General features: G+C 41.2%; 1 protein-coding gene across 4 annotated transcripts in view; it reads left to right on the top strand.

Moving 5' to 3' along the window:
• Positions 1 to 23,860, top strand: part of PTPRG (protein tyrosine phosphatase receptor type G) — a 640,558-nt gene that overhangs the window by 151,906 nt on the left and 464,792 nt on the right. For all 4 annotated transcript variants that reach the window (XM_081160462.1, XM_081160461.1, XM_081160464.1 and 1 more), the window contains exon 2: positions 10,131 to 10,235. In XM_081160462.1, the coding sequence (XP_081016588.1) occupies positions 10,131 to 10,235 (105 nt within the window). The remainder of the gene's footprint in view (positions 1 to 10,130; positions 10,236 to 23,860) is intronic.

Genomic DNA, 23,860 nt, shown 5'->3' with positions numbered 1-23,860 from the left:
GTGAGGTGAGCTGTGTTAAAGGAGAGCCCACTGGTGCTAGGTGAGGTAAGGCTAGATGTCTACTTCACAGACTGGCTTGAGACTCGAAAGGCTACGTTTGCACTTCATTGATCAGTTAACGACGATTTGGTCATCAGCAAAGCCCAGTTTTCATCGGGCCTTACAAATAGGATACTCTCATTCTTACTGACGTCGCGGAATGTTGGTGGTTTGGTCCAGTTAGGAGGGTGAAGGAAACAGGTGTGCAGGGCAGTTCCTCTGAAGAGGCTCCTCCGGCTCTGTTGTCATATGGCTCCAGTCATGTCATCCTTCACTGTGGTGTCCCTGATCTCGCCCTAGAGGTCACAGGTTTCTGGGTTTACTAAGCCACTCAGGTCTATCCACAATTGTGCTTGGTATATTGAGCAAAGGGGTGCCATAGTTGGAGTGCCCTCTGTATTTGATCCCCAAAATCAGGGCCTTAGGGCTTGTGCCTGCAATGTGTTTTCTACCATCTCCTATGGTTTGGGAATTATCTTGGTGTGGGTATTTTTGTCACCATGAAGCGCATTACGTCTGAGTTCTGAAACATGAGTCATGTGCTCAGTGCAGGCACATTTTGCTGGGGTTGGTAGATGTGCCATGGCTTGGAAATGGGCATCCAGCAACATTTAACTAGGTTTTTGTTTTTGTTTTTGTCCATTTCTTTTTGTTATATAAAAATATACCTATTTTATTAAATATTGTTCATTCATTATTTCACAGGGACTATGTATGTATAAATGACTCAACTATAGTATAAGAAGCCCAAGTTATAAAGCTTATCTTTTATTTCTCAGGGATAAAAATTTATTAGGCTGTCACGATTGCAAATTTTTTATTTTTATTTTTAAAGGATAGTTGATTGATTTTTAGAGAGAGAGAGGAAGGGAGAGGGAGAGAGAAACATCACTGTGAGAGGGTAACATTGGTTGGCTGCCTCCTGCATGCCCCCTACCGGGGATCAAGCCATCAACCTGAGCATGTGCCTTTGACCAGGAATCAAACCAAACAACCTTTGGGTGCATGGGATGACACCCAACCAACTGAGTCACACTGGCCTGGGCAAGGAAATTTAAATAAAAAGAATTTATTAATTAATGTATCATTTTGTTTCTCTACCTCTAGTTGTAACTTAATGTTTTTTCTTGCGTACAAGTGACTTTCTGTTTGATAGAAAATAACCAATGTTTGTATAATTCTAATTATATATTCTTCACATCATGTTACAAAAATCACTCTCTATTTTTCTGTTAGTCCTATTGTACCATGATTTTATATTAGACAATTTCCAATAGTGTTGGGAACAGTAGACTTGAATTTGTTACATTAGTTTTCTGAGACCAACATAAACTGTTTTTTACTTGTAAACTGATGTTTACTTTTGAGCATGTGGAGTAGCTAATAACACAGATTTTTATAATTTCTAAAATTCAGTTTTGCTTAGAATTGTTGTAGTATAATGTCAATTATATAGGTTTGATGCTAATACATAGTTCAGGGCTGTGTGTTCTTGGGCATTTATATACCGTTTCTGAATAATTGTACCTAACCCACAAAATTATGTGAAGAATTACATGAGCCATTGTATTAATGGGCCTTTTTTTAAAAAAAAAAAAAAAATCTTTATTGATTTCAGAGAGAAGGAGAGAGAGTTGAAACATCAATGATGAGAGAGTCACCAAAAGGCTGCCTCCCGCACGCCCCCACCTGTATCGAGCCCACAACCCGGGCATGTGCCTTGACCAGGAATCGAACCGCGATCTCCTGGATCCTAGGTCGATGCTCAACCGCTGAGCTATGACCGGCTGGGCAATGGTACATTTAATAGTGCCTACCTCACAGGCAATAATTGATTTAGTAAGTAAGTTATTATTGGGCCAGGCCATGGGTGGCAAACTGAAATGCCAGAAGGACTAGACAGGAAATACACATGATCAAATGGGACTGGACGGGGTCATGATTCTTCTCTAAAAAGCTGGCCGCCATTCACCTGGCATACTGTTGCTTTTTGGAAACAAAGAACAGCTCTCCTATTTAAAAAATACAGGTATCGGAGCTCTCTCTTGGATTTTCCCATGGTGGCAATTAATTAAACACACATGTACATGTAAGGTGGGTGAAACAAAATATCTGGATTAATGCCTCTATTTAGCATGGGGGCCACCAGTATGCAACCTGGGATCTGTATGATCTGTATTTTCCAGTTCTGTTGATTGTTAAGGATTCAAAGAGATGGTGCATTTGTCAAACTGGAAGTATGACTTTGTGACAGTTGACATTAGCAGAACACTATCCATGACTAATCATTTTCCTAGGAATCTTATAAAATCAAGAGAGATGATTCTTTGATAACCAAACAGTATTAAAGTGGATTGAAAGAGTTCATTGATTTATTTTTATCCAATATTATAAAATATTTGAAGTCAGGTGTATAATTCTTTTTTAGGAGGGTGCCTCTGAGCCCCTGTATAAATTCGTTTTTTAGTGTACCTTTTCTTGGACCTGTTGGGAAGCATGTATGTTTATTTCTGAAGTTTTTAAACTGTGATGTTAAATAGCAGAGGTATGGCTCTGATTTTTTGTCTCTTTTAGTCCTGTCTGATTAAAAACAAAGATAAATTCTACCTTTGGAATCAGTGTTACTTTAGAATAAAATAATGAAGAGAGAATTTCAGTATTTTGCTTCTCCCCCTGACTTAAGTAATTTTTACAAGCCCATTTTGTGTTCTTTTTTTCGCTAGGATGCTACATTGGGGGTGTGATTCCTCTTTCCCTTGAATTGCCTGTAAGCTTCAGTTGTCTGTTTTAATAAGTCATGGCTCGCCCGGCCAGTGTGGCTCAGAGGTTGAGCATTGACCTAGGATCCAGGAGATCGTGGTCGATTCCCAGTCAGGGCTTATGCCTGGATTGTGGGTTCGATCCCCAGTCGGAGGCGTGCAGGAGGCAGCTGATCAGTGACTCTCTCATCATTGATGTTTCTATCTCTCTTCCCCCCTCCCCCCTTTCTCTTTCTGAAATCAATAAAGATATAGTTTAAAAAAAAAAAATCACAGCTCTATGAGGTAAATTTTCACTTCAGATGATGAAAAAAAATATTTTTATAGTGGGATAATAAGTGCATTTGAATGTGATAAAATAGGTAATTTACTGAAGTATAATCTATTATATTTGAGGTCAACTCAGTATCACAAATAACTGAAGGGCTATTTGTAATGAAGTGGTTACAGAGGAATGCGCTTTTTGATTTTACCTTTTGGGACACTAAGTACATTTTACTACAATTAATTGAAATACAGGCTCAAAGGAGAGGAGAAGCTGATTGGAATATTTAATTACTCTAACTATAATCTGATACTTTTGCCCGTTGTAGGCACACAAAAAAGATAAAGATTTATTCATTTTAGACTATTGTGCGTTTTTAAATTTTCTTAAATGCTCTTTAAAATTTAGAGAAAATTATGCTTGATAGCAATTTCGCCATCCTTGAGGGATCTTTAATTAGTTTGTAGTATGAGCAGTTATAATAGGTATAAACAGCCTGCTTAACTGCTTGTCTGCCATCCTGGACGCATGCATTCTGGATTGGAAAGCGCGAGTGCCTATTACTTATTTTTAGTGGGCTGGTTTCTGGCAGTGACTCTGGCACTGAACTAGGACTCTTTTTATATGGGAGCCATCCATCCATCAGCCTAAGTAATTTTCATTCTGGCACCAGGGAACCAGAATTTCTTTATATTGATGTTTTCAATTTTGGATGGAAGCTGACCAGTTCTCCCAGGCATCTACGTTCTTTGGAACGGCCTAGAATTGGACATACAGTTAGACGTGGAAATACCCTCAAGTGTCACTACACTGTTTTGCTTTGAGTATAAGCTGTGCGACCAGGTTGTAAGCTGGGACTGTAGGCTGTTTGCATCATAAACTTACTGGTTTCACCTCTCCGGATCATCTGCCATCTACTTTACCCTGTGGGAGATCATGGCATAGCTGGGGCCGGTGGACATTGTAGGTTCAAGATGGTAGGAAACCTCAGGTGGAGGAATGGCTGTGGTTATTCTGAAAAGCTTGTCCTGACCACATGTCTTCCTTTCTTGGTGGGCACCTGAGACTCCCACTCGTTTTCAGGCATACAGGAGCACACATGTAGACGTACCAGCTTTTTTAAGAACACTAAGACAGTTGTTGTACTCAGTAATTTCAATTCATGCATTGGCACTCGTGGGGGAAAATATGTTTTATTTTTATCCCACGTAGATTCAGTGACCCTTCTCTTTGACAGTAAAACCTAAGAAAATACATTTATGTCATGAACATTGTCTTATGTAGTGTTTAGAGGAGCTGGTTTCTCCGTATGAAAAATGTTCAGCCTGCAGATTAACACACAGAGTTAACACAACGTGAAACTAGCTCTTCTTTCCCCCCAAGTCAAAGCTTCTCTGAAACCCTGAGAGTAAGGATTACACAGAATCTTCCTGAGATTACGGTTGAGGCAGATGGGGTACACATCTGCGTTTATATTCGCAGAATAAAAACATTTCTGGTTATAAACTATGTCCGGTGCTCTGGGAAATTAAATCATGCACTTAGGAAACACTTTTGTTGATATCTTCAGTGGTAGGTAACTCGTAGGATATTTTTATAGGAAAGGATTTGGCCTTTGCATCTGGAAACTTTTTAATCTTTTTCGCTCCAGGCTGGAAATGAGGTATGCTTGGTAGAAGTTCTCAGAGGTGACAGAGTTTATGAAAACGTCCTAACAACAATACTTGCTACTCCTTAGCTCTGTGCAGAGGGGCCAGATTCCCCTGCTGACTGAGACCTAAGCAGCGGTGGGTAGTTCATGCTCTTGGTTTTGCAATCTCCACTCTCACCCTGTCAGAATTGAGAGACTCAAATTGTCCTGGATGGTGGGAGTACTGGGTTTTTCCTTTCTAAACTCACTTCAGTATTACAGTATCCAGACCCTTGAAGGCGGCCCAAATTTAATATTCCTCATGCCCAGACCGGGTGCGTGTGCATTCATGCCCCGAGTGTGTGTGCGCGTGCATGCATGTGTGCACCTGTGTGTGCACGCATGTGTGTGTATTGTTAAACTCACGCCAGACACGACCTCTTTGCAGAGGAGTCCACGTCAGTGTACAGGCCTGAACGTCCTTTGTGCCTTCTACCTTTGCCAAGTCACTGCGGTCCCAGTTCTTCAAAGGGTGGTAACCCCACTAAACGCCCCTCTGCGCTTTCTGCTGACCGACAGCTTCAGCCCCGGCAGTGGGCTTGGAGCTGTAGAACCTGGTAGAATATATGTTTGCATAACACCAGCTCCTCCTCTTTGTTAGACACATGATAATTAAGGGCAGATTTACACTTATTGTCTGTTCTAAAGAATGAAACTACATATTTTCATAAGCATTCTCCCTTTCTAATTGTGTAATTAAGTTGCTGACATAAACAGGGATGCAATTTTACATTAAGGTAAGGATCCGTAAAGGCAAGCATTTGCATAATTTAATTTTCTGCACAGGCGATATTGAAAATCAATAGCATGATTCATAGCCTTACCATACATATCATTGCCATGCCGCTGTTGGTTGGCTGTTAGAGTTTAGAAGACTACAAAGAGTATTAAAATTGATTGAATTTGGTGTGCTGAGTCTGTATCTACTTGGGAACCACAGATTGTTTCTTTTTGCGAATCTCTGCTTCTTGCCAGTACGTATTAAGTGCCTTAATATACTGCATATACCTTTTTGACTGCTGTTCACATAATAATTTTAAAATGTTTTTAAAAATGAAAACTTTGTTATGTGATTAAAATACATTTGGGACTAAGAGTTTGTTTTGTTTTAAATATGCAAGTGCCAGTAGCCCATGATTATGTTTTTATTTAGGGAAAAAGAAACCACACATTACCGACATAGATGAAGCAAAAGGGAGCACATCTTTAATGCATAGTTTATGTGCTCAAGACAAATCTGGTGCCAGGGCGGTCCAGTCCTTTGCTACCCTGTTCATTCTGAGCCACCTCCCCAAAGAATTGCTTGTGAGGTCCTGGGGTCATTCCATCCAGCTTCGCGTGGCAGATGTTTGTTGTTTCTCTAGGGGGCCAGTGCCTAGAAAGTGAGATAGTGGATGAGAGGTGGTGTTTTTGCTTATGGCTTATATACACGCATATACCCGCGGAAGCGCATGATCTTCCTCCCAGCACAGACACCATCAGCCTCCCGAGTTTTCATGTATTTATTCAACACCTTCCACTTGCCGAGTCCCACCGTGCGTGGCGGGTTGGGAGTCCCTCGTCCCCAGGGAGCTCAGAGCCCTCCACGGGCCATGCAGCACGCTCTTCGGAGGCAGATTTCCCTGCCTTTTTTTTTTTTTTTAAATCCCCATCCTAGGACATGCTGCGAGAGAGAGAGCGAGAGAGACATCCTTGTGAGAGAGAAACATCAGTAGATTGCCTTCCCTAGGCGCCCCAGCTGGGGACTGACCCCGCAGCCCTTTGGTGCAGCATCCTAGCCGCGCGGGCCGGGCTTCCTGCCCGCGCTTCCCTGGCCGCGTCCAACCCACGCTGCACTTCAGAAACCCACCAGGGGTAACCCGCCTTCCTCGAGATGGCCCTGTCCCCTGTGTTACGCCCTGTTCTTTGGTCAGTATACAGCAAAACCACACCTCTTACTTCTGTCCCCAGTTGAACTACCTTTAGACAGGCAGGTCCACTGCTCCCACCACAGTGTGATGTGTGCGGACGGCTGGGAAGTATCTGCCCTTTGGATTTGCAGAGCCAGGGAAGACCTTCTGACACGTTCCTCCCTAGTTTCTTGAATTAAATACATCTTTGCAGTTCTCCTTTTTCACTAATATTTTAGTAGGTTGGGGAGCTGGCAGGTGTTGGAACCCCAAACCGACGGCCTCTGTGCAGTGTAGTTAAAGACTTTTGGCGTTAAGGTCTACTTCTCAGTGCCAGCAGGTTGTCACGCTTACCCCATGAACCTCTGGCCCCGTCGCTTTGCTTTCCAGGCAGGATGGGTAATGCATCTGCCAGCCAGTGTGGAAGCCACGCAAATGAGGGACATGCTGGCAGCCTCTGACCCTCTTTGCCTCACCCGGACGTCCTCAAAGATTCTGGGACATGCAAAGCGTCTCTTTTTCAGGAGGGGGACTGGTTGTGGAGATTGCAATACTAGACAACATCTCCTGTAGAAGGCCTAGGAGTTACTATCCTTAAGGATAACCTCATTCCCTTTACTGTGATACCTGGTGCATTTGTTGGTCAGTTTTCGGGCTAGAAGTCTGGCTCAGTTCAGGTTTGTTGCTCTGAATCCTGAGGTTGACACCACACTGGAGTGATTTCTGCAGCATGCTGTTTGTTTCTGCTCGGCCAGCTCTTTACTCATGTTAAAAGTTGTCATGTGAAGTTACAGGTGTCAGGGTAGGAGCTGAGAATGTCAGCTGAACAGGACCTTAGGTCTGCCTCATCAGGGAGGTTTGTGCTGCTTATCTCTGGATAACTTAAAAAATACTGATATCTGGGTCTCCCCCTAGATTAATTAAATCCCAGTATCTGCAGATAGGGGTCAGGGTATAGAGTTCTTTAATTTTTTCTATTTCTTAGAGCAGCCAGAGTTGAGAGTCAGAGCTGTGGTTTATTAGTGGTCTTTATGGATGGAGAACTTGATGATGAAGTGACTTGTTTGAAAATCACAGGTCACAGTTTTTTTCATTTGTGGATCTTTTGCTTATAAAAGAGAGAAAAGTAAACTTTGGCAGATAATTGGTTCATGTGAATATAAAGCTTCCATGGGGGTGGTTTTAAATTGGCTTTGTCCCTGGCTTAAAATTTGTCAACAGAAATCATCCATAGATTTTGCTTTGTCAGGCTTGGTTCCATTTTGAGCTCCTCTGCTGATGCCTTGCTTGACCCTCAATCACCCCCTGACACTTACTCATTCAGTGTGCTTTGGTGTATGCGAAAAAATAGATTAGGAGACTAGGAGATGGGAAATTTTATTTTTGATCCCTCCACGCTTAGAATGGTCAGCTTCCTGGGGCTTCGTATGGCTTCCCTGTAAAAAGTAGTATGGAGTGGGTGGTAGGAACCTAAATCTTCATTTCATCCTACTTTAAAAATAGGTAGTGACTTTGATTTTGACTTCGTCATAAAGGACCATTGAGCAGGCATAAATGGCACCAGGTTTGCTTTTTAGATGTGTTTTAGATTTTTAAAAGATTGTTATTTCTCTCGGAAGGGTTCATATCAATGGAATATCTTTGTTCTTTTCTCAAGCATTACTTCTCTTAAAGCCAGTCTTTGCGATTGACGTGTAAGCATAAAGTATTTTACGTTTCCTAATTTTCTTCGTGACTGTCTCAGTGTCTGCAAAGCTAATGTCATCATGGTGAGATTATTATTATTATTCTGACTAATTTGGAATAGAAAATGTGTTTTCCTGTTGCCATCTTAATCTTTAATTGACTGTATAGTTCCCCTGACCACTTTCTTTGCTTTTAAAAGCACATTTGATTTTGTTTGGATGCATTTAAATGTTAACATAGACAGATGGGATGTATTGTTTGAAGTGTAATTCCATTTCATTTTGGATTCTGGGCACCTGTGAAATTTGTCTTTTTACACATCAGTGCACTTAGGTGTGGGCTCACAACAAAAGAAATTTGCATCCATGATGGGATGGGAGGGGCAGGCTTTGAACACTGTAGCTGGCAGATGGGAGCCCTCCTCAGTGGGGAAGAAGATTGGATTCAGTTTGAGCTTTCAAAAAATACACCATTAAGCAGCCTGCCTCCCTCCCTCCCTCCCTCCCTCCCTCCCTCCCTCCCTCCCTCCCTCCCTTCCTTCCTTCCTTCCTTCCTTCCTTCCTTTTCTTTCTCTTTCTTCCATTCTTATCTGAGGAAATACACACACACACACACACACACACACACACACATTTAATATTTCTTTATTGATTTCAGAGAGAGGAAAGGAGAGGGAGAGAGAGAGAGAGAGAGAGAACATCAATGATGAGAGAGTCACTGATCGGCTGCCTCCTGCAATGTCCCCCACTGGGGATCGAGCCTGGAACCTGGGCATGTGCCCTGATCGGGAATTGAACTACAATCACTTGCATCATAGGTAGATGTCCAACCGCTGAGCCCCGCTGGCTGGGCCTGAGGATATGTTTATTATTATTTTTTTTAGAGAGGACGGGAGAGAGAGAGAAACATGGATGTGAGAGAAACATGGGTCGGTTTCCTCCCATGTGCACCCTGACCAGGGATCGAGCCAGCAACCTGGGTATGTGTCCTGATTGGAAATGGAACTCGCAACCTGGTGGTATATAGGACACACTCCAACCAACTGAGCCACCCAGCCAGGGCAGTGTTTCTTTTCTGTTGTCCTTGGAGGACTTTACATTTCATATCCTCAAGTATAACAGGTGACTGACTATTTGGGGTCCAAAGGATGTGGAAGTCTGACACTCAACACTGAGAGTCCCCTGGCCTCAGACTGTGCTGGGCGTGGATGGCAGCAGCCCTGGCTTTGATGTAGGCATGCTGATGTTCGGGTGCCTGATCGGCTGCACACTTGTCTTGGTGACCTGGGACTCGGAGCCTAAATTCTTTCATCTGTAAAAGAGATGGAATGACCCTTGCTCTTTGAAGATGAAATAAGGCTAGAGGCTCTTTGCACCTAGGACATAGGCTTATACATGTAGTTGGAACCCAAACCGCAGGTTCCATGTCTACTAGTTGTATAACCTTGGGCAAGTTCAAGTTAACTTCTCTAAGCTCCAATTTGCCTATCTACGGAATGTTCCCATTGTTGGGACCATTGTATCTCCTGCCTTGCAGATTAAATAGGAGAGTGTGTATAAAGTTCCTAGTGCATTGTGCTTCTTGGCACAAAATAAAGGCTCACTGTAAGCTGTGATTGATATTAGTAGTAACCACGGTAATTTCTTTAGCTCCTGTAGTAGTTTTTCTGTAAAACCAAGAGGTTCTATTCAGTTTTTCCAAGGCCTGTGCTTCCAGGAAGTCACTTAACAGTGTGCATGTGACACCTTCCTGAGTTTGGTGGGTGATGACTTTGTCTCACAGTGGCTCTCCCTGTCTTCCAGCATTGACAGAAGGCTATGTTGGCTCCCTTCAGGACACCAGACACAGCAGCTCAGCGCAGATCCGCAGGCGCAAGGCCTCAGGGGACCCGTACTGGGCCTACTCCGGTAAGTGACCTGTTCTGACCCTGGTCACACAGGTCAGTTAACATCCTATTAAACTCACTGGAAGGTTCACTTTGAATGACCTTCACGCGTGACTTTTGTTTGTTCAAACCTCTTGTAGTTCCGGAAAAGTTAAAATATTCAACCTTATTTTGCCTCGAGGTTATTAAAGTACCTTAATTTATCTCTCGCATCTGTTTTCTCAACCTGTTTTTCCCTCGAAATTTATTTTCTGAACTTGTTAATGAGTTATTGTACCAAACTTGTCATTTTCCAAAAGGTGCAGCCTTTTCTTTTCTGTCTTTCCAGTGGCTGTGATTTCAGAGAGCAGAAAATATAAGGCTGGTCGTGAGCTGCTAAATGTCTGTTAAATATTACAGAGCATCACATATCAAAATGATCTTTGATGCTTTAAGAAATGCAACTTGTCAACATAAGAAACATTCAAAACTGTGAAGAATTTTTGTGAATTTGACCCAAAACTGCCGACAAGTACTGACCAGGAAGCACAGTCTCAGTGGATTGAGATACTGCTCCGGAGAATGGCAGTTTTGCACCTTAGTTTATGCATCACAATCGAAAGAGGAGACACAAGTGGGTTACATGAAATCCACTGGTGATAGATTAGGGAGGCGGGAGAAAGGAAAGTGGGGAAACCTCTGGGATTGGATAAAATGTAAAATGATAGACACACACTTCTTTGACTTAGGTGGGTGCAGGATAGTAAACAGTCAACAGTTAACTCAGTGACAATGAGAGGTCCGAAAAAAGGAAAATTACTTTGACATTCTAAAGATATCTTATCCTAGATGCAAAATGACAATAGACAGGCTCAGTTAAGGTAAAGATTTACCTTTGTCAGGGAAGATACCGGCCCAGCACATGACTACCCAGCATAAACTGCTTTTAGTTAAAAAAGTTTTAATTTCAGACCATCCTTTGTGGTTACTTTAGGTCTCTGAGTTTGCAAGGCTGCCATGCAGGCCTCCCCTGAGCTTGTGAGGTTAGCATGTCGCCCCTTTTCGTTTATAAACTTTAGTTTTAAACCAGATCCTCGTTAAATATACTTCAACTCTCTACTGTATGGTATTCTGTAGTTCTTTTCATTTTTATTTTTGCTTTTGACCTTTGAACCAGTGAAGAGAGAACACTACAGGATGGGGCAAAAGTAGGTTCACCCCAGTGAGTACGTGAAACACAGGGTTTATTCTTGCATTATAATTTAGTAATTATTGTATTATTTTCTACACAAACAACTGTAAAACTAATTTTGCCCCACCCTGTATTATAACCAGGTTGAATATTACATTGGAAATAATTTTATTACATTATTAGGGGGAAAAATAACAAAGACATATAAGAATACACAGACCTTTCTAAATTATGCCTCTGACAACTAACAAAAATATGATAGGTGATTTCTGTTTCTAAAATAGATTTTGATGCTCAATACATAGATAATGTAGCTAATTGAAGAGGAATACTTGAAGAAGATAGACTGCTTTGGAAATTCCTTTGGCACTGAATAATTCACATTCTTTGTTTGAAAAAGAGCTTGGAGGCATGGAGTATTAGTCTTAATAATAAATCTATATATTATGCAATGTTGTTGCATATAGAACTGAATGGTATTATTTTCATAATGATACTCAGGTTTTAAATCCTGAATTTCTACCTGCAAATCCTCTTAAATCTATGTCAGTGTAAAATTTATAGGCCTGATCTTTAATTACACCTTATCTATTGGCTTTTTGCATCCTTTTGTCTCTTGATAAATCTCCTGCCCCTACAGAGAGAATAGCCTATCTGTTTTGTTTTGCAAAGAACAGATAGTGATTCTGAAGTCTTCCATCACACCCAGTTTCTTGTGATTAGAATGATCTAATTAGAGCGTTTTTTGTCAACATTTTTGATAAATGAAGGAAATTGGGAGGTGAAAGCCAAAATTACATATATATATATAGCTTCTTGCCAAGAAATCCAAAGAAAATTTATCTTTTTGTACTCCGTGGCTCCAATTTAGTTAAGAAGAGGCAAAAAGTGGCCTGCTATTTACAGTTCATCAATTTAGAATACTGACGGTGCTAGTTGAAAATTGTAAGTTACATCCCATCAGCATCTCCAGTTGAAAATGGCAGTGAGGGAATGAAAGGCTTATACACTCTTCTCATTACTTAGAGTGGACACAGTGCTGTGGTCTTCGGGATGATGTAATTGTTGATTTTGTTAACTTTGGTGGACTTAATGAGTCTCCATTTTTTATTTCTAGAATGCATTATATCTGGATTTCGGAACATCTTCTACTGATGGAATGTCTGGTAGTTTAACTTCAGGGGGTTCATGCTTTTCTGGATAGATGCAGATAGTAAATATCTTAGGCTTTTCCAGGCATGTGGTATCTGTTTCAGCTATTAAGCTCTGCCATTTTAGTGCAGAAAGCAGTGATAGATAATACTGGACAAACTGGCTGTGTTCCCATAAAATTTTATTTATGAACCCTTAAATTTGAATTTTATATAATACTCATGTGTAAGGAAGTCTTATACTTCTTTTTAATTTTTTCCCCTCAACCATTTAAAAATATAGAAACCAGCCCTAGCCGATGTGGCTCAGTGCTTAGAGTATCAGCCCACGAAACAAAGGGTCAAGAGGTCGATTCCTGGTTACGGACATGTACCTGGGTTGCAGGCTCGATCTCCACCCCATTTGGGGCATGTGCAGGAGGCAGTCAATCTATGTGTTTCTTCTCTCACATCAGTGTTCCTCTCCTTCTCTCTTTCTCTCTCTCTCCTCTCTCCCTTCCTCTTTTCCTCCCCCTAAAAAAAAATCATTGGAAAAAAGAACTTTGGTGAGGATTAACAATTGGAAGGAAAGGAAGGAAGGAAGGAAGGAAGGGAGGGAGGGAGGGAGGGAGGGAGGAAAGAAGGGAAGGAAAAAATATACATATACACATAGATTATATATAGAAACCATTCTTACTTTGTAGGCCATACTGAAATAGTTGGCCTGTTGGATAGGGCCCACAAGCTATATAGTTCCTCAAACCTGTTCTAATTGATTTTTTTTCTGGAATTGGGATGGGACAGTCACATGTGGATGCCCAGAAACATTTGGACTCATTTGGGAGAACCAGTGAGGCCACTTGCTAGTCATAATTCAGAAAATAAAAGGAGGGGGGGAGAATGAGAGTGGCATCTGTAGATGGTATGCAGTCCTCAGGCTTTAATCAGTTTTTCCTGAGAAGTACACAGTGCTGGCTCCAGCAGAGGCTGCTTCCCACCTGTGGGGGAGGAAAGATAGAATTTCCTCTACCCTAGAAAGTGTTTCTGGCTGGACTGATAATCAAAATAACATAAGGCAGATTAACCGGAGAAAATCAAGTTTTAATACCAGTACATGGGAATTCACATAAGCACCAACATTTTAAAGACAATAAGACAAAATGCAGTATATATGTCAATCTGGACTAAGGAAGTAGGAGGAGTTAGGGGTCGGTCTCGGACTTCAAAGGGAAGTAAGGGGATGAAAAGAGTTAATGTTTAGTAAACAAATGTTTGTTGGGCCATCTTGAAACAATGGAACACAGGGAGGACTCAGCTTAAATGGGCCTTGCTAGGCTCCTCCCTGTCTTTCACAGTCTGGTTCATATTTAACTATAGTTGTATGCGAGGATATCTTTCTTCTTGGGGCAGGCCCTCTGTCTCAATTCTTCTAGGCAGTTAGGGGGAAGGTCAAAGTTTTTTCCTGAGTCTTTGTTTCTTAAAAATAACCAGCTTAAAATAATCAATATCCCAAAAGATATATTTCGGGCTAGCAGGTTCTGCTTCCCCTGACACCGAGGTGGTGGAATATTGGTTCTCATGTCCGGACCTGGGGTCTGTCAGAGATATTCCTTAGCATTTGGCAAGTAGACAAAGAAGGGCAGGAAGCAGTAAGGGTTGTTGCCTACTGCTTTTGGCACATCAGACCAGGGCCTTTATTTTATTTATTAATTTAAAAAAAAAGTTTTTTTGACTTGAGAGAGAGAAACGTTGACTTGTTCCACTCATTCACACATTTCTTAGTTGATTCCTGTATATGCCCTGACTAGGGACTGAACCTGCCACCCTGGTGTATCAGGATGACACTCTGACCAACTGAGCTACCCGGCCATAGCCAGACCAGGGCCTTGAAACTATGGTAAACCAGATGTTGGACTCTCAGCTGCAGGTATATACCTCTAGGTAGAAATGTTCCTTGAAAAATGAGGCTGACAAAAGAAAGACTCATTGTTTGTAGAGGGAAATGCTTTTACATTCAGCAAGAGCAAAGCAGGCCACTTCTGAAAGATTGGTTTAATGGTATAGATTTTAATCTCATGCCTCTAATTCACAGATTTGTCTTTGTTCCTCCTGAGGCAGTGCTGTCGGTTCTTTGGTGGTATTCTGTCATTTGTATTTCACCAGAATTTCCCATTTGGGATTTGAGAATGAGGGCTATGCAAACCAACCATCCTCAAGTTCAGGGGTTGGTTGGCAAACTACAAGCCACCATGGATTTTTGAGAGTAAAGTTTTATTGGAACACAGCCATGCCTATTCCTTTGTGTGTTGCATTTCACTGGTTTCATGCTGACACTGAAGAGTTGAGTAGTTTATATACACCTTTGACCGAAATGTTTAGCATAGGATTTTCCGGCCCTTTACAGAAAAGACTTGTCAACTTCTGCTCACACTGATACAGCCCGGGTTTTGGAGCAGACGTTAGCCTGACCCAGGACGTTCAGAGATTTGGAACACGTCTACCCCCGGCCTCCCTCTCGGGCCTTGCATTTCCCTTGAGCTGGAATATTTTTGAGAAACGTTCAGTTAGCATTCATAGTGATTCTGGTGGTCCTGCTTTTGGGGAGGACTTGGGAGGAACAAAGACGAGGGAGTGGGATGGCGAGGGGATGGATCAGGGCGATGAGTGGGCGGTAGCCCTCCTGGGTGCCCATATTCCTGCCCCCTGCTCCTTAGGCTGCCTTCCTGTGCATGGGGTTTGGTGAATGGTGCTGGTCTGGTTATTCCAGGCGCCTTCCACCCCAGTTACTTGAGAGTTGCAGAAGTATTTGAGCTGTGGATAGCTTGTTTGTAGGGTATTGTTACAGTAGTAATTCATTAATATTAGTGTAACTTTGCACTTTAGAACTGGACAAGTTGCATCATTCTGGATAATGCACACATCCTATTTGTTTGCGAAGTGCCAACAAATTTGACTTCCAGAGGCTTATCACACAGTGCCATTGCGAACACCTACAGCTTTAGCGTAGAGGAATGGAGGAGCCCAGATATATGTGTTCTAGTCCCGTTGTGAATTTGTCTACTGAAAAAAGGTGGGTCTTAGTATCTGAGTTCAGTGGGAAAATAACATTCATCAGAGACATGAAGCAGAACATAAATGTAAGATATTGTTGTTAACATAATAATAGCAATGTAATTTCAAGATTGCTTTATGTGTTTGGATTTATTTTCCTTATACCAAGATATGGAAAAAAGGGGAAAGACCTTTTTATGTGTTTCATGCAGAATTACACTAAAAAAGGGGGGACAATAGTTCAAATAAGAGTATCTTATTGTAAATACTAATTAAAAATATATATATATCTTTATTGATTTCAGAGAGGAAGGGCGAGAGAGAGAGAGAGAGAGAGAGAGAGATAGAAACATTAATGATGAGAGTCATTGATCAGCTGCCTCCTGCACGCCCCTGACTGGGTATGGAGCCCGCAACCCGGGCATGTGCCCTGACCGGGAATCGAACCTTGATCTCCTGGATCCTAGGTGGATGCTCAACTGCTGAGCCACTCCCAGCCAGGCACTAAACTCATTTCTTTTCTGTTAATTTTATTCGACTAAGATACAGACAGTTTTCTGTATTACCTGAGGTTATGACAGCTCATGAACTTTTGGCTTTTGCCCAGAACTTCTCTAACTGTTGCACAAAACTAACACATCTTAGGTAGGTCATCATTGGCAGAAAGGGAAATGGGAAACAAATCTGGAGCAAGTTCAAGTGGAAAGTTAAGGCATTTTCATAAAGTTCTTTGTTCTCTCTCTTCCCCCTCAAAGACTTGGAGAAAAACAGGCTGTGGTTTCTACCACCCCTTTTTTACGTATTCTACTTGGTTTTCTGCATGTCCTATCTCACGTTCCTTCTGTCTAGAAAGATTCTATGAATTGAAACAAGGGGAACATTTCTTATGGTTAGAGGAACCCAAAACTGAGACATGCAGTGACTGAAGTGTCTTGCAAGAAGTGCCCGGTGTTGGCTGGGTGAAGGTCAAGTAGGATTATTCTAAGAGGCATTCCTACTGTGGCCAGGAAATCATGGGAGGAGATATATGCAAGGTCCTTTCTACTTGTCCCGGGGCTTGATGACTTGCCCGGCTGTAAAATGGAGATAAAAGGACATACCTGGCAGGGTGGCTTTGAGGAGCGGAGGTAATGTATGTAATCACCTGGTGTGATTCTTGGCCTCTACTCTGGAGAGGAATAGGTATTACTCATCTGGCTCTCAGCCATATGCCACTGCACTCTATTCACGTAAGCATCTTGCTCTATAACACACGCCTGCGTTGTGTGTGTAGGTAGGTGTATGTCTCATTTCCCCAGCTAAATGTGGAAACCTTGAGGACAAGGATTTGTATAGCTTATAATTTTTTTGTTTTTCCTACTGTGTGCCATAGTATTTCATTTTGTGCATATTTGGTGCGTATTTTTCAAGTGGATGAGTGAGTGGATGAATGGATAAATGGACTCATGCCAGAGTCTGTTCTTAGGAACTCACTAAGGGGTTCCTGCCATGACATTCAGGTAAATTAGTGGGTGATTTATGAAAGGTTTCACCGTTGGACCCTTTTAAGTAATGAGCTCCTCTGGTGAACTTAAGATATAATTAAATTCCTAAAATAACATTTCCATGGCTATTTTTAATAATATTTATACGGGGTAAAGCAAAATACACATGCCTGCAGAAGTCGACTTTTGTCATTAGAGGAATGGAAGGCACTTTAGAACCTCAAAGTTTTGTATTAATAGTCTTATTATTTGCCCCTCTCCTATACCTTCTCCACAGTCTCCTAAGGGGGTCATTTTCCTAGAGACATTTCCTTTGCAAAGAGACCTGATCTGATGTAACCGCACGGTTGGGGGGGAATCAGCCTTAAGATTCATCTTCCCAAGCCCCAGCTCAAAGGTGCTCCCACCTTCATGCTTAGCTTGGCCCCTCTCTCCTAATTCATTAGCCTCCACTTTATTTTTTACAATTAAATTTTGTCTGGACTCTACACTTCGCTATTAGCCTATTTACAGTTCGTTAACAGAAGTTACTTACTTATTCATTCAACATACTTATTAATTGCGTACCATATGCCAGGTGTGCTGTAATGGGAGGGGCCAGAGGAGCTCCTCAGAATTGCTGCCGCCAGATCCGAGACATTAACGATGGGCAGGTGTTTTCGAGGACATGCAAGGCTTTGAGGCATGAAATGATCTGGCAGTGACCAGGGACCTGGAGGCAGCTCGGTTGGCCTAGGAGCATTTGGTAGGGTGGAGAGAGTGAAGGGCATTACAGTGTTGGTGTTGGCCCATGAAGGGTCCTGACATCTCCTCGTGTGCTGGAACACCTTTCCGAGGATGATAGGGAGTGAAGGGTTTCCTGGTGGGAGTGGGCTAAGTGGGTTTTATGTTTGAGTGAAGCCATTCATTGCAGGGTTAGGGGATGGTCAGTGAGGGAGAGGGCAGGATAGAAAATGATGCGGTTGTATCATCAAGGATTTGAGAGAGAAAAGCCAAGAGCCCAGGGGAATTCATTACCACTAGTACATGGCAGAGAAAATAAAATGAATTTTCTAGAATGATCCCAAGGACGATTGGACATGGCACCGATCTCAGTTTAAAATGAGTAAATGAAGAATGGTGGTGTGGTTTATACAGAGACAAAAAAGTTGGACTTGATCTGTTAAGATGTGGTGTAGTGTTTTATTCATATTTCTTACACCCTTTAAACTTTACAGTCTTTGAGCAGCACCTTTGTGTGTAATTACTCTTTGTGTTTCTTTGTTCTTACTTAAATGTTTTGGAGCAGGAGGGCCTCAAGGTAGAGAATGCATCGTGGAACAAACTGTTTTTTCCTATAGGTGCTCTTTTTCCCTGTACATTTGATCGGTGAGAAAAGGTGAGAAAAACGCACATGGTTACACACTAATCAGGACTTTGTATAAAAGAGAAAAATGTGTTGCCATATGCTTAGGATACCTTGAGCATTTTTCAATACTTGGCTGAATTTTTTTTCCCCCCTGCGCTGTTGGAAAGAAATTATTTTTACATCTTAGAGATGTCTTTCTTTTTTCTTATAAAAATTTATTTTAATCCTTGCTGCCTGAGCTCTAAAGTTTCTTGGCATTTTCTCTCTCGAGACAGTTTCACCAGTGTTTGTGAAGTTAATGGATGCCATTGGATGTTATAAAAGGTGTTATAAGAGGATATCAGTAAATTTCTTAGGGTCCTTGCGACCCTTGGAAAAGCATATTAGAGAGACGAACTAGTGTTCAATGTTGGCCTGATATTAAGCGGTAAATATCGGGTAAGAATTTCAGTTGCTATGATGGGACATTTAAAACATGGGTAAGCGGAAGGCTAAGACTTTCGATTTTAAATCGGCTCTGATGGTAGTGAGTTGATGGAGCCGTTTTGATCTTTCAAAAATTTTATTTTTAAATTATAGTTGATATACAGTAACACAATAGTATCAGGTGTACAACAAGGTGATTAGACATTTATATACCTTATGAAGTGAGCCCCCCAGTAAGCCGAGTACTCATCTGGCACCATACACGGCAATAAGGACAGTACTGACTGAATCCCCCATGCTGTTCCTTACATCCCCATGACTAATTTTATGACTGCTAGTTTCTACTTTTGAATCCGTCACCTTTTTTGCCCATGCTCCCTTATCTGGCAACCATCAGTTTATTCTATCTAAGGGTTTGTTTCTGTTTTGTTATGCATTTTAGATTCCACATTAAGCCAAATCATATGGTATTTGTCTTTCTCTGACTTATTTCACTTAGCATACTACCCTCTAGGTCCATTCATGTTGTCACAAGTGGCAAGATTTTATTCTTTTTTTATGGCTAATATTTCACTGTATATATGTACCACATCTTCTTTATTGGTGGAGCCTTTTTGGAGCGCTCCTTTCCAATATCTGTAAAAATGTTAAATATTGATATTCTTTGATCTAGCACCTCTACTTCTAGGAATTGGTCTTTCAGAAACTCTTGTATATATCCCCAGAGTGGCATTGTGGTTGACAGCCTAAATGACCATCGGTAGGTACATCCTCATGATAAAATGCTTACTAAATGTCTACCAAAATGAAACAGGTTGAGCTGTAGGATATAGTAAAATAATAGGGGTAATAAGGTCCTGTTCATGAAGAGAGATAAGAAATCTGGAGGCTCTACACAAAAGTTCTTTGTGGTTATCAGTGAGAAATGAGATATTGCCTTTTTCCATTTATATTTCTATAACATTTTAATATCAGATAGGATTATATTTAGAATATTTCAGTTGCTTATGCCAGTACATTCATAATATTTTCTAAGTAATTTTTTAAAATTTTCGAATAAATGGCTGAATTGTATAGAATTCATGCAGTTTTCTTTGTAATAGTTTCGAGAGAAGAGAAAGCCAAAAGGAAAGCAAAAGCCTTTTGTTTCTTTAATTGGCTGTATCTAAATTGTTTTAGGTAAAACATTTTCACTGGCATTTCAAGTTTTATAAAATGCTGATATGAACCATGCAGAAGTTAATGAACTGATATTGACTCAGCTTGAAAATGAACATCAAGATTTATTGAACAAAGCAGTAAATATGGGACCTAGGCAGAGATAAGGTCAATATTTGCTTTGATATACCATAAATCCTAATATTCAGTAACCTATAAATTTAGTGGATCTACAGAAGGCTTACAGAGTTATCTATAAGTATGTATTTTTCATATCTGTGATAGATCTAAATCAAACATCTTTTTTCCTGGTCATAAATTTTGAAGGATGATGCTATCTCCTTTGGAACTATCTTCTTGGGGACAGGGTGGAGGGAGTGTGGGTGGAGGGGCATGATTAATCCAAAGGTTCAAAGGGAGAATATACCCAGCCCCATACATGCCTATAATTGGAAAGCGATGATTTGCATGTGCTTTGTGATTTACTTCAAGGCTATTCGTCTTCCTTTCTAACCTAACAAAATGTACTCATTTATTGTATTTGATTTGGTTCATAAAACCCATTCTCTGACTGTATAAAACAGGGGAACATTCTATCTTTCCCTTTGGATATTGTTAAGTTGTGTTACGTGGAATTTTTTTTGGCAAATAAAATATGATTGGTATGTATCATGTTGAGTAGCACTTCATTGACCTTTCCCTTGTTGAAAATATTAAGTTGAAGTGTAGACTCTTACTGCTTATCTTGTCTCTTCTCTTGATGGGATGGGCCTGGTAACAATACAAGCTATGGGAGAACTGTGTCTCTGGATTGTGAATTTTTAGTAATGCCAGTACATAGCTGGAATAAGTGTCTAATGTGTGTAAAGATGAATTTTCTCTCTGTTTAAATGCAAAGGGGGGAACTCAGTTTACAAAGTTAAGTGTGATCTTGTACCTGAGCAAAAGTTTATGTCTTATATAGTCCTCTTGTGGTCAGTCCACCTTGAGTGTTCTTCCAGCCTAATGACAGTGTAGAGTGGTGATGTTAGTCTTCAGTGCTTTCTTAAGTGATCCTGAAATTAATCCCCCCTCCATCTCCTGGTGGGTAATCTCCCATTGCTGTGTTTGAGATCAGTAGCATTAAGGGTAGTGTATCTTCTTGGTTGTCTCTTTTGTTATTAAAATTTAGCCTGTCCTCTGTTTCATTTATATTAAACCCCATTTTCTGTTACATAACTAGAACCTTGTTTAGGTTAAAAAACAAATCAGTGGTATGTACATAATGTAGAACATTGCCTCCTTTAGAGATTCTGTCTAGTAACTTTAGAAACTTTATTAGATGCTTCCTAGTAATTTACTTTTCATTAATAATGCTATAGTGTATAGTAATGTTTTCCCTGAGTGTAGTGTTGAATATGATTTTATGTCATATAAAAAATGACTCTACTCTGATTTAGGGACTTGACTTTAACATAATAAAGTCATTTTGTGTTCCGTTCTTCATCAAGGAGAAACTCACAGCTTGGTGCTAATAGGATAACACTTCTGTCACTTGCCAGTATCTCTTTTAACAGAGATAGGTCTTACCCAGAGACTTCTGGTAAAGTATTTTTAGAATTTGATCTTGTGGTTCTCATTGTTTGTTGGTAACCTTCACATCTTGCAGGCCATGCTAATTTTCCATTTTAGCGTGTTAAGTGTCCTATTAATTATATGTTTAAGATTTTATAAAAAGTGATTCAGTTTAAAGAAAAAATTTAACTCAGCAATTGTACAGCTGGCATTCCAATATGGAAACATAAGTCTTTATCTCTTGGAGGCATGATAACCACCATAGAAGGATTGAAATGCCTCTTATGTGCCATACAATGATCTTACCTCTGCTACGTGAACACTTGCAAAGGGTATGACGTTTTTTTCCTTGAATGGTTTAAGAATTAAGGAAATTTATTCTGTGTCCTAATTTTAAAGAATATGGCTCATTGTATGTCCTGTTTCTGTGACAGCCATATAGATTATTACAAATCTTAAAGTAGACACTGGCCCAAATCCCTGAATTCTTGCCCCCCCCCCCCCCCCCGGCCACTCCTCCTGTTTTGGGACCTTCCCAGGATTGGATAGTGGGCCTCTAACTCATGCTCCACTGTCCACTGTTAGTGGTTATTGCCTCTGATTTGTTGAGTGTTTTAAATATTATCTCTGCGAATCACGATGGAGGGAATTTTAGAGAGGACCAGGGCCGGCTGTGGCAGGCCTGTAGGGTATGTATTGTGCTCTGTGGCCCAGTTCGTGGGTTTAGTTGACCTTGAGGTCATCCTTGGGCTTGGGAAGCCACTTGACCCAGATTTCCTGTTTATGCTGATCGACATTCTTCCAGTTTGGAGGCCATTCCCTGGGAGGAAAACAAGCTCCTTCTTGAAGTTGCATGAATATTTGCTGCTCCCAAAGGTATCATTTCGTTGCTTTGCCCCAATTATTGTTGGCGTCTCTCCCTCCTGGAACCCGTTTTTCTCTGTCCCACCCTTCCCCCTAGTTCCAAGTGGTAGGGCTCTGCTCTTCCTCTAGCAGGGTGTGCATGCCATTAGTACATTTGGTATCGATTGATTGAGAAATTTTTGCAGGAAAATGAAATATGAGCCTCTACGACTAGGCTGTTTGCCTAGTACCTGCAAAAATGAGAGGAGCCTCTTCTAGTGTGTTTCTGCTCCGGGGCTTGCTGTGATAATGGGAGGTATTTTCTCCTATACAGTCCACGCTACTGTTGGGGAGAGATTTTGACACTTTTTGAAGGTCCTGTGGCTTTTATATTTTTACACCACCTCCTAATGAGCTATCTTACAACACTTTCCCGTGTAAAGATTGTCCTTTCTCTCACCATGCACTGGGGCGCGAACAGGAAGTTTCGACACCCTGGGCCGGTTGGGCCAGGGACCTGCTGTGCTGGAAGGAATTGCTCAGGGTTTGCGCCCCTTTGTGATAACAGCACTCCTGGTCGCAGGAATGCCAGGATTTCCTCCCCAGATTCATACAGAAGTCATTCCCAGGAGCACGTTTGAGTATAAGGATTTGTTTTGCACCAGTTACCATGTTTTGTCTCTGGAAGAGACCTCCTGGCCCTCCTGGCTTAATGATGAGGGTGATTTATCATTTTGTGGTGCCATCCGGAGGCAGGGCACCTCCGGGCAGCATCTGCGCGCCTCTGCCATCTTTAAGGAGCATGCCTGTTGTTCCCACTTTACCCGCCATGGTCAGCAGCTTGATCTTAGAACCACTTTTCTCATGGCTTTGATATCTCAGCAGTTCCTGAAGTCAAATGCTGGGGTATGAAGTCCGGAGAAAGAAGAGAGAGCATCCCTTCCCTTTCTTGTATCTCTATTTAAGAGCAAATAAAATGTTCCTCGGAGGACCCTACCTCTGGCCAATCAACCCCTCTATTTCAGTGGTCAGAACTGGCTCTCCTATGCATGTCTAATCCAGTCACTGGCAAGGGAAATGGGATTAGCATGATTGGTTTAGATCAATCAGGATTTCCCCAAATCAGGATTTGGATTAGTAGCCCATGGTGCCTGCTGTCCTTGCTATCTTTTTCAGGTAAGCAACCTCATGGCTTAATAACACAAGAAGTTATAGGAAAGAAATTACTTTTGAAATGAAAATTTGATAGACGCTTGACATGGTTGCAAATAAAATAATAAAGCTCCATGAATATGGGATTCTTTATAGTATTCAGGGTTGCATTGTCCTGCCACCACTGGTCATACATGGCTATTTACATTTAAATAATTAAAATTAAATAAAGTTACATTAGCCAGATTTCAAATTTTTAGTAGCTGCAGATGGCTAATGGCCACCATTTTATAAGCTTAGAACTTTCCCATTCCTGCAGCAGAGCCTCTA

Source organism: Miniopterus schreibersii (assembly GCF_964146895.1).
Source record: "Miniopterus schreibersii genome assembly, chromosome: 15".
Taxonomy (NCBI): Eukaryota; Metazoa; Chordata; class Mammalia; order Chiroptera; family Miniopteridae; genus Miniopterus; species Miniopterus schreibersii.
This window is presented reverse-complemented; position numbering and strand designations above follow the sequence as displayed.